Consider the following 13867-nt stretch of genomic DNA (forward strand, 5'->3'; position numbering starts at 1 on the left):
TAATGTAATAATCCTGGAACCTAACCTAACTTGTTAAAAAACTTTATTTTAGTAATATGTAGATGGACTGCAGAGTCTACTGGGGTGTGTACTAGCCTGGTGGGGGACTGGGAGCGAAGGCTAAAATAACGTTTTTTAAAAAGTTAGGTTTGGTTGTAGGATTATTAACCGGTTAAGGACCAGGCCCTTTTTTTCCAGAAATCTATAACTTTTATATTTTTACACATAAAGAGCGTGATGTGTGAGGTCTTGTTTTCTGTGTAACAAAATGCACTTCATAGTGATGTTATTGAATATTCCATGCCGTGTACTGGGAAGCGGGAAAAAAATTCCAAATGCAGTAAAATTGGGGAAAAAATGCATTTGCAGCATTTTCTTGTGGGCTTGGATTTTGCGGCTTTCACTGTGCTCCCCAAATGACATGTCTACTTTATTCTTAGGGTCGGTACGATCATGGGAATAACACATTTGTTTTCATACATTTACAAAAATTAAAACCTCCTGTAAAAAATTATTTGCCATCTTATGGCGGTGATAACTTTTTCATACTTCATTTTACAGAGCTGTGCGTGGTGTCATTTTTGCAACTTTTTACGACGTTTTCAATTATATCATTTTTTGGACTGTACAACTTTGGGGGCTATTTTCTGTTACGGGGTTAAATGCGGTGAAAAACCGTTATTATATTTTGGACACAGTGATGTTTATGGTTTTTACTGTTTATATTCATATCAGTACAGGCAGTCCCCGGGTTACATACAAGATAGGTTCTGTAGGTTTGTTCTTAAGTTGAGTTTGTATGTAAGTCGGAATCGTATACTTTATTATTGTAACCCCAGTCAAAATTTTTTTGGTCTCTGTGGCAATTGGATTTTAAAAATGTTGGATTGTCATAAGAATCAGAATTAACTATAAATCTTAATTACAGACACCTGTGATAACTGTTATAGCTGTTTATTGTAGCCTAAGTCTTTAGTACAGTAAATTACCAACATCCAGAGGTCCGTTTGTAACTAGGGGTCGTATGTAAGTCTGGTGTTCTTAAGTAGGGGACCGCCTGTACTAGGGAAAGGGGGGTGATTTGAAGTTTTAGGGTTTTTTATTATAATTTTTTGTATTTTAATTTTTAAGGGTTAAAACGAGACAGCCTCGGGTCTTCGGAAGACCCGAGGCTGTCATGGCGACGGATCACTGCTCTCTGATGACGTAACGGGGAGTGACGATCCTTGGCAAGATGGCCCATGCGCCGCCATCTTTTTGAAGCCACCGACAGCTTTGCCAGCGGCGATCGCCGGGATAACGCCGGGATAGCATCATGGATAGCTCTGTAACATGAAAGTGACAGCTTTAAATAAATATATATTGTTGTAAACACTAAACCACCCACAGGTCCTTGTTGACTGGTGGTTTAGTGTTCCAAATTGCCCTGTATAATAATTTGGTCCAGCGCTCTCAGCGCCTTTTTATATTTATATATATATATACATACACTGGAGACCAAAAATTTGAGAACACTTTGATGGATTTTTGTAAGGAGTACACCCTGCCACAAGAACAATGTTTTAAAACCTAACCTTTATTTAGCAAAAAACATGATAATCATAATTAGGGAATAGCAAAAGAAAGATTATAATTGAATTTCTGAAGCTTACACTAGTCACCAGTAGGAAGTTTTTTAAAAAAGGGGGTGGAGGGGGGGGGGGTGTCATTTTGGGACAACACCCTGGTAACAGTCTATTCAAACAATAATTTAGAAAAAGGGTGCTTATTTAAGAACACCAAATATATGACCTATAGTTACCAAGTATTAATTAAAAAGTAACTTTGATTTATGACAATATAAAATTGTATGTATTTACACTCAAATTGTTATTGAAATAATCTAAGTTCTAGTTTTTCATTTGTGATGTTGTCACTTGTCTCTTTAGCGTAGTAGTGAGTGATTAGTGAACTTGGTTATAATTGATAGACTAGTAGCAAAGTGTATCATTCACTCTCAATATTTTGATATTTGCTGATTCGTTCATATCACAATTTTCATCCAAGGACGCTAGATGGCAGCATATTCACACTGTATATGATGGCTATATTTCTATAGCCGGCTGATCATACATCCGATCCTACTCTACATTGATCATGTCACCTAATTCATTATAACACTCCTTCCTCAAATACTTATTTACTTCTATATTTACTTCTAATACTTACTTACTTCTATATCAGATGTTTCCATTGCAGCAATACCAATCCCAACTGCAGTTTGGGATTGGAACACAAGGAACTAGCAATATTAAAATTTTGATAACAATATGGGGGCTATTGTGATAGCTCAGATTTACTTTAAGGCCAATTTCACCTTTTCTGACACTTTAAATGCTTAAAGATCATAATAATAAGCATTTTATTGAGTGTATTGATTATTTTTTTTAATATAACACTTGGTATAAATCACTTTAACACCAAATTTTAATTTGTATAGCTGTCATATACAACACATGTAAAATATAGATACTTAAATGCAGTTTACAATTTTAAATTGTTTTGATATTAAATCATTTTTTAACTATTGTAACTCTTTGCGGAATCAGTAATCTTTCCAGTCTTTACTATGTACTTCAATCATGTACAGTATATTCTATTAGCGATAGAAGAGGAGGACGGCTGATTCAGTCATTTCCCTGCTGCTACTCCATCCAACATGTGTTCCATGACCATCCCAGTCAAAGGCAGCAAAATCTCCGCACTGTCTTGGGTTCCCCTCTGGGATGTAGCCTCCACCACCGATGCAGTGCTGCAAATGTAAAATCTAGTTTAATAATGGTGTTGGGAACCAATCCATGCCTAAGTTTTAGTCAGAAATTTGGGTTCGGCTTGACTGTCTCTTCAATGCACAATGGCCATTTTGGGGAGGATCATTGTTCCTCGATGACATAATTGGGCGCAACGACCTTCCTCAAAATGCCCACATTTATGTAACATGAAATTATCTAACATGAAATAACACCTGCGATCAGTGCCAGCATCGATCGTAGGTGATAACAGTGGAGGTTGGGGTTGAGTTGGGGCTTTGCACCCTTACACAAACCTAAACAGAATTTTCCAGTTCATTCTCACTATTCATTGATCTTAACCAGTGGCGTAACTAGAAGCTGATGGGCCCCAGTGCAAAGTCTGTGCCAGCCCCCCGACTATAATGTATGGTTTATAGTAATAGTCTTCTCATACGGGAAAGTGACACCATAAGGGCCCCCTAAACCTCTTGGGCCCAGGTGCGATTGCAACCTCTGCACCCTCTGATCTTAACTTGAGGACCATTATAAGGATATAGGGCAGTGGTCACCAACCTTCACCCGAGCTATTGTTAACTACAACTTCCAGCATGTTCTCTTCTTTTCCATTGGAGTTTCGAGAACAGCAGAGCATATGTGCATGCCAGGGCCAAAGGTTACTGACCCATGATATGTGGTATCCCTTGTCCCATAAATACTAACTACATAAGCAGGGTGGGCGGTGATGCTTGTCTTCTAATTCTTATCATCCTAACAGGTTATTACTTACAACTTCTGCATTGCATCCTGTCACTTTGACTCCTGGACACAGTGCCAAAGCAGCTCTTTCATAATTAATAGCCCGAAACTGGACGAAACCAGCAATCAACTCTTCTGCAGACAAAAAAGTCATTATCAATTATTTTCTAATCTGGATGAAGACTTTTTTCATAGTCTGTAGGGCTGTACAAATGGAAGTGACCTTACTTTGTCCATTTGGTGAATAATATGATTTAGTTCTCTCGGCGGTTCCAAAGTCGTAGACAACAGGAATAGCAGGTCCATGATCTGTCGGGCAGGCTCCAGCATTGTAAACCACTGGATATTTCTGAGAGAGAATTATACTATGATTTGTAGGGAGTAAACATATTTACAAATCTGTTGTTAAAATGTACAGAATCCGCACAGATGAGGACACATGCCTTGCCTAGGTGCTTCTAACAAAAAATCTGCACAAATGACGCTTCTAAAAAGTAGCTTTTAATGTGCACTAACTAAAATATTTACTCAACTCGATCAGCCAGTGGTATATCAAACACCAATTGTACACAAATATGTAAAGAGAATAGACCGTTTCAAACATAAAAACTGGAGACACAAATAACCAGGGGGAAACAACCTCAACAACCTTTAGTTTTTTACCAGATTGTGTGTTACACTTTTTATTATTTACTGCTCCAATTTCACATGTACATATGTAATAATGATATGCCACAATACTCTATAGCTTTGGGCACAAAGCTGTCCAAGTTGTTCAACTGACAACGCATACATATAGAATCATCCCACTCATGGAGAATGCACAAATTAAAGACCAAAAGCAGACAGTGAAAATCAGAGCTGTACTCATCCTTATTGTTGTAGGTGCACAAATCTTCTTCAAAAGGTAGTAGGTGTCTCCCCCATAAGCTGGCACGCATAGTGTGACTTAACTTTGGGTCCGTAAGTATAAACTGTGGTGCGTTTTATGAACATTTAGAGCATCTGAGTAGATGTGGACCCACACCGTGCCACATCTATTTTTCTATTGCCTGAGAAATAATTTGCACTTGAAGTGATAGGGCCTCCACCTTTTGCAATTATGATAGTCCTTTGACCACACTTAATTTATCCACCAGTGGATTGCTGGTTACTCACTTTGTACAGCTGGAAGAGGTTTCCACCCTCCTGAGAAAAGAAGCCATTGTCTGTCCGGTATCTTAGTATAGCCGTATCTCTCCACTTAGATAATGGTGTCTTATTTGGAACGTGCCATAACTCCAAGTCTTTAGCATCAATATCATAATATCCTGGGTTCTGGTTTGGAAACAAGATACATTTCTGTTGACTGTCCAGAAATTGGTTTTATATAGAGAAGAATTATGTGGCAATGCATTTAACATGTGATGGCGTGGAAGGTTTGCGTTATAGAGAAACAGTATTATGGAGACCTAGATTGGGCATAGTGCACAGAGGGGTCTTTCAAGCACATTAATGTTACATGTATCAACTTTCCAATTGATATAATCTGCATTGAAGGTCACATTAAAACCCTTACAGGGTCTAGCAAAATGTGGGGAATACATACTTCTGTAGTTGCTGTGAAATTCTATGGTGACCCATACCTATATTGCCCGTACCTATAGCAGTAGAAGTACCTTATAATCATCACTTGTAGCTCCATCAGGTCGTCCAAATGTTGCGTAGTTGGCCCAGTTGTCATCTCCTTTTGGGTTGTGGATATTGTTTCCTGACTGGCTGGACCAGCGATCTCCCACCGTACATTTACCATTCATGTTATTCTCATGGACACTGGCCACCAATGTCCACCCTCCACCATCAGTTGTCATGTCACAATAGGTCTGGTAGGAGATTCCATCTTTAGTGGTCAGTGTGTATATTCCATCTAAAATATAGTATAATAGGGTCATACACACAAAAAAACATTCATGGAAACGTATTCCAAGTAGAGTAACACCTTTCAGCATGATAAGATTTCCTATAAAATTGCACTACAAAGAGCCCTGACACCAATCCAATCACATACAACACTTCTGGAACTCATGTAAATGCTCTTGTGAACCAAACCTTCACATAAGTGAAGACCTTTGTATTCGCTGCAGTCTCTCTTGGCTGCAGTCTCTCTTCGCTGCAGTCTCTCTTGGGAGTTTATTGGTAAAATGGCTACATGTTTCAATGCGGAAATTGAATCTTCTTCAAGCCAACTCTATGGATAGAGGGACTTTGCTGACAGATGACGGAGCGACAAGGGGTCCCCTTGTGATCTGGGTGGTCTCATCACTGAGACCCCCACTTATCAGCAAGTTAGGCCCTATCCCAGTGGTGGCGAACCTATGGCATGGGTGCCAGAGGTGGCACTTAGAGCCCTTTCTCTGGGCACCCAGCACAGAATTTACCAGATAGGACTCAAGGCTTCCTACTGCAGTCCAAGACATGCTATGATCAGTGCTCTTTTAAAGTGACACCTACTTGGCTGCCAGGACTACAGGAGGAGTGAGAGGGTATGAACAGAGATGGATAATCATTGGAGCCTTTGCTTTGGGGCCCCCTGATTCTTCCTCTTCAGGGGACACTGGAGGGAGGCTACAATCCAAATGTCTCCTGCGTTCTATTGTATTGGTGTCCTCAGGACGCCAATACGATTGAAACTTGTGGTACAGCAGAAATCAATAGGTTACTGCTCAAATTGTCATGTTGGCACTTTGCAACATTAAAAGTGGGTTTTGGTTGTAGTTTGGGCACTCTGTATCTAAAAGGTTCGCCATCACTGCACTATCCTGTGTTCGCGGGAAAACACCTTTAAGTAAATCATAAAGTCTCATGGGAAATAGGTGCAACAGAATATCTCCCTCTATATACACACACGTGCATTAATCTCACCTTCAACAAATGTGTTTGATCCCTTGATTTCCTTGCAACTCCTATATCCATAGTCTGAGCCACCAGTGGGATACTTAGATGGCTGATTATTTCCATTATCTTTGTCCAAGCAGGATAAGAGAGTGTGGATGGTTTGCTTTAACTGAGCGACAGATGCCTGCTCTAAGGAGCAAGAGAAGTATGTGTATATGTATGGATTAGTTTACATACAACCATTTTCATTTAAATTAAATAATAACTTTAGGCACCTTAACCACTGCAAGACATCGTTTATAAAACACTATAAAACCTAAATAAATTTGGTATCTCTGTGATCGCGCCGAGCAAAAGAATAAAGTAGACATGTTATTTTGGGCGCACAGTGAAAGCCATAAAATCCAAGCCCACAAGCAAATGGCACACATGCGTTTTTCACCAATTACACTGCATTTGGAATTATGAAGTGCAATTTGTTATGCAGAAAACAAGCCATCAGCTCTGTTGTGTGTTTTTATTAACAGGAGGACTGTGAAATGCATTTGCATTCCTGGATTGTAGCTGGATTTAGAGCACTCATGGAATTTTCTCAGATTGCTGTGCTGTAACAATTCTTCATTCAAAATTCCCTCTGCTATAAATTAATCTAATCAGAAGCTTGCTGCTGCTCTCACTCAGAGTCAAGGGGAGGGGCTCCTCACACAACAGTGTCTAGCTACAATCCTGGACTACAAATGCATATTTTACAATCATGCCTGCTACTAACAACCCACACAAAAAAGTAAGGTTAAACATATTTGCAATTATTATTATTAAGGCCAATACATTACACTAAAACCAAGGAAAAGTAGGTAAAAATGCATTAGGCTCATGAAAAATATAATTTTCACAAAGGAACAGCGAAACAAATTGCTGTGAATGTGTGTTTTGCTAAGAAGGTTTGTCCCGAGGCAAAAAGTTAAAACACATTCTTCAGCTTTGTATGGTCAAGACTGCTGGTCAAATTGTCTTACATGTCAGCGTCATACATGTAAATCAATCATTGCCACCATTATGCAGTAATACTTATCTAAAAACTTTCACAAATATAAATATGTTTATTACAGCCAATAGTTCTTTTACTATTACCTCTAGAAATACTACAAAATGTATTTATCGTGCACATACCTTTATTATAAGTGATTTTACTCACCACATTTGTTAGAGCGTACACCAATAAGTACTAAGGAGAGCACTAGGAGGCTATGCACCAGCATTTTAGCTGACTATCTAAGATAGAGCAAAAGTATGAAAATTAATAACATTACATTAGTTATCCACCCACAATTTTACCCTTTTGACCATTATTTGCGCTTCAGGACTGTTATTCTTAATGTAACTTGGGATAAAAAGTAGAAAGTTTGTACAACTTACTAGTATATATTAGGAGAACATTTATTTAAAATGTGCAGTTGCCTGTGTAGTGTGCAGGGGGCCCCAGATTCAGGATTTGTGGCGCCCGTTCTGCATGAATCTGGTGCCCTCTGCACTGCCCCGACAGAGTGCACCACTTTTTTTGGTGCACCTTTAACAAAGAGCATAAGACAAAATTCTGTCCGACATTGCATGATAAATGTGTCGCATGGTCCAACTGAGCACCAGAACGCCCCCTACAGTGCAGAATTTTGTGTCACATCAGGTATAGTGCAACCGCGACACAAATGTGTTGTGGCCACTTTATAAATACATGCATAAGCAGTTTGCACTCAAACGTTGAAATTGGTGTTCTAGAGAGAATTTTGACTTTTGCACCATGTGATAACTTTGACATTTTTTTAAGCAATAAAAGATTTTCATATTTTCGGAAGATCCTTACTGTTCAAAAAATGGTTTCACACCACAGATCCAAGTGAAATCTTTGATACCGTTGAAGAATTAGAAGCAGTAAGAATGCCCAAGGAACTACAAAGCGAGAGCATCACACAAGACAATATCCCACAATGCATTAAGAAAAAGTCACTTCTTAACATGGAGCTTAACAGAAAACGTAAGTTTGTAGACCACCATTTGAAAAAAAAAATTGTAGATAGCCTACCCTCATACACCAAAGATACAACAGATTTACTCTGCAAAATCGAAGGGCTACATATGGATGATGACATGCTATTGGTGACTTGCAATGTTGAATCCTTGGGGAAACTTTTGGAGACTACATAGCTTCCAGACAAACAGATTCTACGTGGACCAACCCCAGATCCTGGAGTTCAGGAACTACCTCTACGGCTGCGGACTACTGGTTCAAAAAACCCCTATATGCATTGTGCCAGTCTACACAACCAAATAAGGTGAGAGCATAACTAAGGCCCCTTCCACACTAGCGAGTGTGATGCGATGAACTCGCATCACACTCGCAACGCAAGTTGCCGGGAACGCACGGCCCGAACGCTGCACCGCGGGAGTGAACTCAGCATGTCAGTTCACTCCCGCGGTGCAGCGTTCGGGCCGTGCGTTCCCGGCAGCTTGCGTTGCGAGTGTGATGCGAGTTCATCGCATCACACTCGCTAGTGTGGAAGGGGCCTAACTGATGGTTAATATATACTTCATTGCAAATAGTCTGCACATGATAGCGCTCTGTGATACATTTGTTTTATTGAGACTTTCTGCATATATCACATTATTGTCATTTTTTGCTTAAGGTATGAATCATGATGTTATATCCATATTTCTATAACTTCTATACGGTACTTGCCAATGTTTAACATATACCCATGAAAATTTGGTTAGTTTCCTAGCAACCAGATCAATCGGTAGCCTTACGGTATCGTTACAACGCTGATCTGGATCTTGCATTATATACTGCGCATGAGCTGCATTATGACGCGCCATATGATGCGCCTCATCACATGACCACCGCTTTGTGTATTGATTGGTTGCTTGGGTATTTTTATTGTGGCTCCTCGCCCTGATGACTCCACCCTCAGATGAAGGCTGTACAGCAGTCGAAACATACGTCGGGGTTGTTGACATCCCAGGCAGTGATGATCAGCAACATGGGTAAGCCATCTGTTGTATTGTGATCTTATGATGTGTTTTGGAGAGATTACTCTGAAACGTTTTGTACTGTGCTTTTCCCATGAATACTACTACACCCCGTATGGCCACTGATGCTAATACATGTTTATATTGTATACTGTGATCCGCTGTCAAACAAAAAGAAATGGTGCAGGGGCTTTAATAAATGTGGGCCATTAACTTTTTAACGATGGGTGCTGAACATGTACGCTACATTGTTAACCCTGTATGTAGAGGTCTCAACAACTGTCTGTTGTTTTATACTGGCACTGATCACGGCTATAGCCAAATTTAAAAGGGTGCCGCCATATGATCCAAATAGTTGTCCCCCCTCCTGATGTTAGAATGTATGAGTGATTAGAACCCCTATGGTTCAAGTAACCTAGGAGATCTAAAAAATGGCAAAAAAGCATTTTACAAAACAGTTTAATAAGATCCAAAAATTAACAATCACTCCTTTTCTCATTGGACTAATAACAACCAAACAAAATGATAATCATACTAGGTATCTCCGCATCCCAAAATGGCTGATCTGCTTAAATATAAAAATAATTTTCCAATATGGTGAATGCCATCACGGAAAAAAACTTCAAGATGTCCAAATCACTGAATCATCATTTCTCCACCCATTAAAATTTGAATAAATAGTCATCAAAAGGTTCTTAAGTTCCCAAATTGTTCCAAAGTATTAATGAAAACATCAGCTTGTTCTGCAAAAAAATTACTACTGTGTTGACTGCACGGTAAAAACCAAGCTCTAAATGTAAATGACACAAACAGGTTTTTTTTCGGTTTTTCACTGCATTTGGAAATTTTTATCCAGCTTCCTGCTACATAGCACCAAATCTTAAATCGTGTCTCCAGAGTGCAATTACAAGTACAATTTGTTTAGTAAAAAACAAGCCCACATATATCTCTGTAGGCGTAAAAATGTATAAAAACGGAAAATAGCTATAGCAACATGGGCTCGGATTATTTCACTACTATATGTAGTTGCCAAACTTGTGATACATGTTATACTTGTAATTGCTAAAATATTAAAATTCAGGCATTGAACAGTCCACTATAATTTAAATGTTCAATATGTGCATTATATGTTTCTCATAAAACTCAAAAGTGTTACAAAAAAATAACAATATTTGCAATAAAACTTTATCTACTTATAAGCTCTGATAGTCTGGAATCACTATGTAGCCTTGTGAACTCCTGTGAGAGGTACAACTTACCAATTCTCACGCTCCTGGGACAATATGGTCCAAATACCAAGGTGCCAACTTTTATAGCTAAGCTCAGGTCAACGCCCTATGTCATATATCACATAAATCAATAGTGTTTATGCAATAACTGGGAAGATTAAACATTGCACCTTACAAATAAATTCTTGATACTTATGAGCCAACAAAGGCTTGAGTATAAGGGGAAGTAACAGCGGACAATCAACAAGTAATAAATACAAAGTATCTTGTACAAGTGTTATTGTTTTTTATTATATTTTGTAGTTTTGAAGCCGGATGCTTCCTGCAGTTCACTTGTCAGCTTTATTGAATTGCGGAATGGGCTGAAGGTCAGCAGAAGCGTGGGATCTCTATACACACACTGTAGGATCTCCTATGTCAAATTTTCTTATCAATTCAGTCAACCATTAAAAGTTAACTTTTCATGTGAATAATAGGTTTTTGTGAACTTGTCACAAACACAACATGTGACGTTAGGGCTAATCCATGGCGTGGTTCAAACACAATGCTAAGGACAGAACCCATGATTACAGTTCAGTGATGCTGTTTTGCTGGGAAGAAGGGACTTCTTTATAACTATTACTATCGAAGTCCAATCTGGTTTGTGAAATCTGGCACTGTACAGGCTTAATCACAGAGCGAGAACGGCCATAAGTTTTACCCCTGACTGACATATTCTTACTGCAATGCTAAACACATTGGGGCACATTTACGAATGGTCCGTAAGACGCATTTTCGTCGGGTTTCGCCTTTTTTTCCGTTTTGCGCTGAACTGCCCCGGGTTTTCGGCACACGCGATCGGATTGTGGTGCATTGGCGCCGGCTTGCATGCGAAACAAATCAGGGGTCGTGGCCGTCGGACAACCCGACTGACTCATACTAAGCGCGGGATTTAACATTTAAAATTGTGTCACAAGACATGCACTTACATACATCGGGAAGAAGAAGGTGAACTCCGGCGGACCTCAGCAGGGGAAGCGACACATGCAGGAAATTGGACGCACGATCTTAGTGTATCGCGGCAGACCCGAATCCAATCGGACATCGCACAGCAGTTTTTTGTTTTTATTTGCGGACCCATAGACTTCTATTGGCTTTCGCGATCCGCAATCATGAAAACAATGACAGGTTTTATAATATATCCATGAACAACAGATCAGTGAAAATACAAGCCAATGTCAAAGAGCATTTAATGATACAGTATACATTCACATGATGTGTGCCCACCGTACCGTAGTATGGCGGCCACACATCGGCGCCGGGAGAGGAGGAGGGGGTGAGCAGCGCTCTCCATTGTGATATATGGCACACGGCGCCGTATTCCAGAGAAGGATAGGACATGTTCCATCTTTCTCCCAGCTATGGAACGGTAAGGTGCTGCACATGCACATGCTGCACTAAGTAGGCAAATAAAATAGTAGGATTATACAAATCACACAAGGAGTATTGAGTACAGTTCTGGGAACCAGTATATAAAAAGGACATAGTTGAGCTGAAATGGGTACCGAGTAGAGCAATTAAATTTTTTTTCCAACCTTTCAGTACATTGTGTGGAATATTAAATGGTGCCACTAAAAAGTACAATGTGTCCCACAGATAACAAGCCTTCACCTATCTCTGTAAACGTAAAAATAAAAAAGTTTTTCCTTTTGGAATGAGGGGAGTAAAAAACAGAAAAGCAAAAATGAAACAGGCACGAGTCCTGAAAGGGTTAAAGGACATCTACCACCAGGATGAAGGACTGTATGGAAATGAGCCTCCAGGCTCCATTAACACCTAGGGAGCTTGGAGCCCCTCAGGCTCATTTGCACACAGTCTTTCATCCTGATGGTAGATGTCCTTTAAGATGGCCGTTTTTTGTGAAAACAATGGCATAAAAAACTAAAAGAGCAGATCCTGAGGGGGGTACACACCTGCATGTGAGAGTTCTTGGTTTTAAATCCTTCTTCCTGATATGTCTTCTTAAAGGACTTCTGACATTTCTCTGTTTTGAAAGGTTGTCCAGTCTCCTGTTACAAAGTACAAGTGAGGCAGCAGAAGAACAAGAACCTGTGTGAAGAAGAGAAGAAATTACCCCTTTATAAAAAAGGAAGTGAAGCCATGAATGGCTGGAGTATTATCACCATGAAAGTAGTTGTGGTGCATAACTCCAAAGTAATTCCACAAAGGACGGGGTCAGGAGCCCGATAGAATATTACATAATGTATGGTATGACACTTTTCAACCAAAGAACCTATTCATGGGTGGAAACCAGTGGACACCTTAGATTCTAAAAAGTCACAGTCTTGTGTATAGGCAGCTCTGTTCAGGGGCGTCTCTGGAACACCATACTCCCAAAGACAAAGACTCCCATTGACAAGTTCTTACCAGCAAAAATAATGACATTGGAGGCAACTTTGGATCAGTTGGCAGTTTGGAAAGTATTGAGTATGGAGTTCAGTATGGAGTACACCAAATACATGGAAGGCTTTAGGATGATTGTCAAAGCACTTGGCTAATGGAAAATATAGCCCCTATTTGCCAATACAAGGAAATTGCATAGGCTGGAGGAGCTGGCGCATGAAGTGAAAGTTATTAGGTTCAGATGAGCCAAAGTTAAAACTCCTTGTAGACATCTTGTAGACTAACTTACGATTGCCAGCAGAACATATTTAAACAGGCAGCAGGTTGAGAATATAGGGGCACATTTACTTACCCGGTCGTGTCGCAATCCCCGATCCGGACTTTCCGACGAGGAGGAAGTCCGGCATGATTCACCAAGATAATGCGCCCAATATCCAGCCTGTGTTGCTTCCCTGCTGAGGTCCGCCGGAGTTCACCTTCTTCTTCCTGGTGTATGTGAGTGCATTGTCTTTCGACACAATTTGAATTTTAAATCCCGTGCTCAGTCCGAATCAGTCGAGTTGTCCAACGGCTTGCCTTCGACGGAAATGCGCTCCGCGGACCCTTCGTAAATGTGCCCCATAGTGTGCAACCACTGCCTTTAGCTAATTCCTAAGAGAATTTTCCCAGTAACATCTCTCAGTTTTAACCTTTATCCTCTATATAGGTATCTGGAAGTCCCTGCAGAGAGGTCACCAAGTTACTTTCTTCGGAAGTGGTCCATGTGTAGGTTGGTTTTATTTGTACCCTTAAAACATTTGTCACTAATAGTCATTAACAATTAAGTGTAGTTGA

The 13867-nt window shown here is 39.9% G+C and overlaps 1 protein-coding gene across 1 annotated transcript; it reads right to left on the reverse strand.

Annotated features, from left to right (window-relative positions):
- Positions 1 to 1557: 1557 nt before the first annotated feature.
- LOC140105839 (intelectin-1-like) lies at positions 1558 to 7677 on the reverse strand. The gene is made up of 7 exons (XM_072129952.1): positions 7597 to 7677; positions 6429 to 6590; positions 5186 to 5433; positions 4686 to 4844; positions 3756 to 3876; positions 3559 to 3662; positions 1558 to 2791 (listed from the first exon to the last, which is right to left on the reverse strand). Exons 1-7 carry the CDS (start codon positions 7658 to 7660, stop codon positions 2639 to 2641), a joined length of 1011 nt encoding a protein of 336 aa, XP_071986053.1. The 5' UTR covers positions 7661 to 7677; the 3' UTR covers positions 1558 to 2638.
- Positions 7678 to 13867: the final 6190 nt, after the last annotated feature.

The sequence above is a fragment of the Engystomops pustulosus genome, chromosome 11, assembly GCF_040894005.1.
Source record: "Engystomops pustulosus chromosome 11, aEngPut4.maternal, whole genome shotgun sequence".
Taxonomy (NCBI): Eukaryota; Metazoa; Chordata; class Amphibia; order Anura; family Leptodactylidae; genus Engystomops; species Engystomops pustulosus.

What these genes read in the sequence shown, in the direction of transcription:
- LOC140105839 (XM_072129952.1), bottom strand. Translation starts at nt 7,660, where the DNA reads ATGCTGGTGCATAGCCTCCTAGTGCTCTCCTTAGTACTTATTGGTGTA. An exon ending in CTACAAGTGATGATTATAAG is followed by an intron (nt 4,845 to 5,185) that starts GTACTTCTACTG and finishes TTTCCAAACCAG; the next exon opens with AACCCAGGATATTATGATAT. An exon ending in CAGGATGCAATGCAGAAGTT is followed by an intron (nt 2,792 to 3,558) that starts GTAAGTAATAAC and finishes TTACATTTGCAG; the next exon opens with CACTGCATCGGTGGTGGAGG.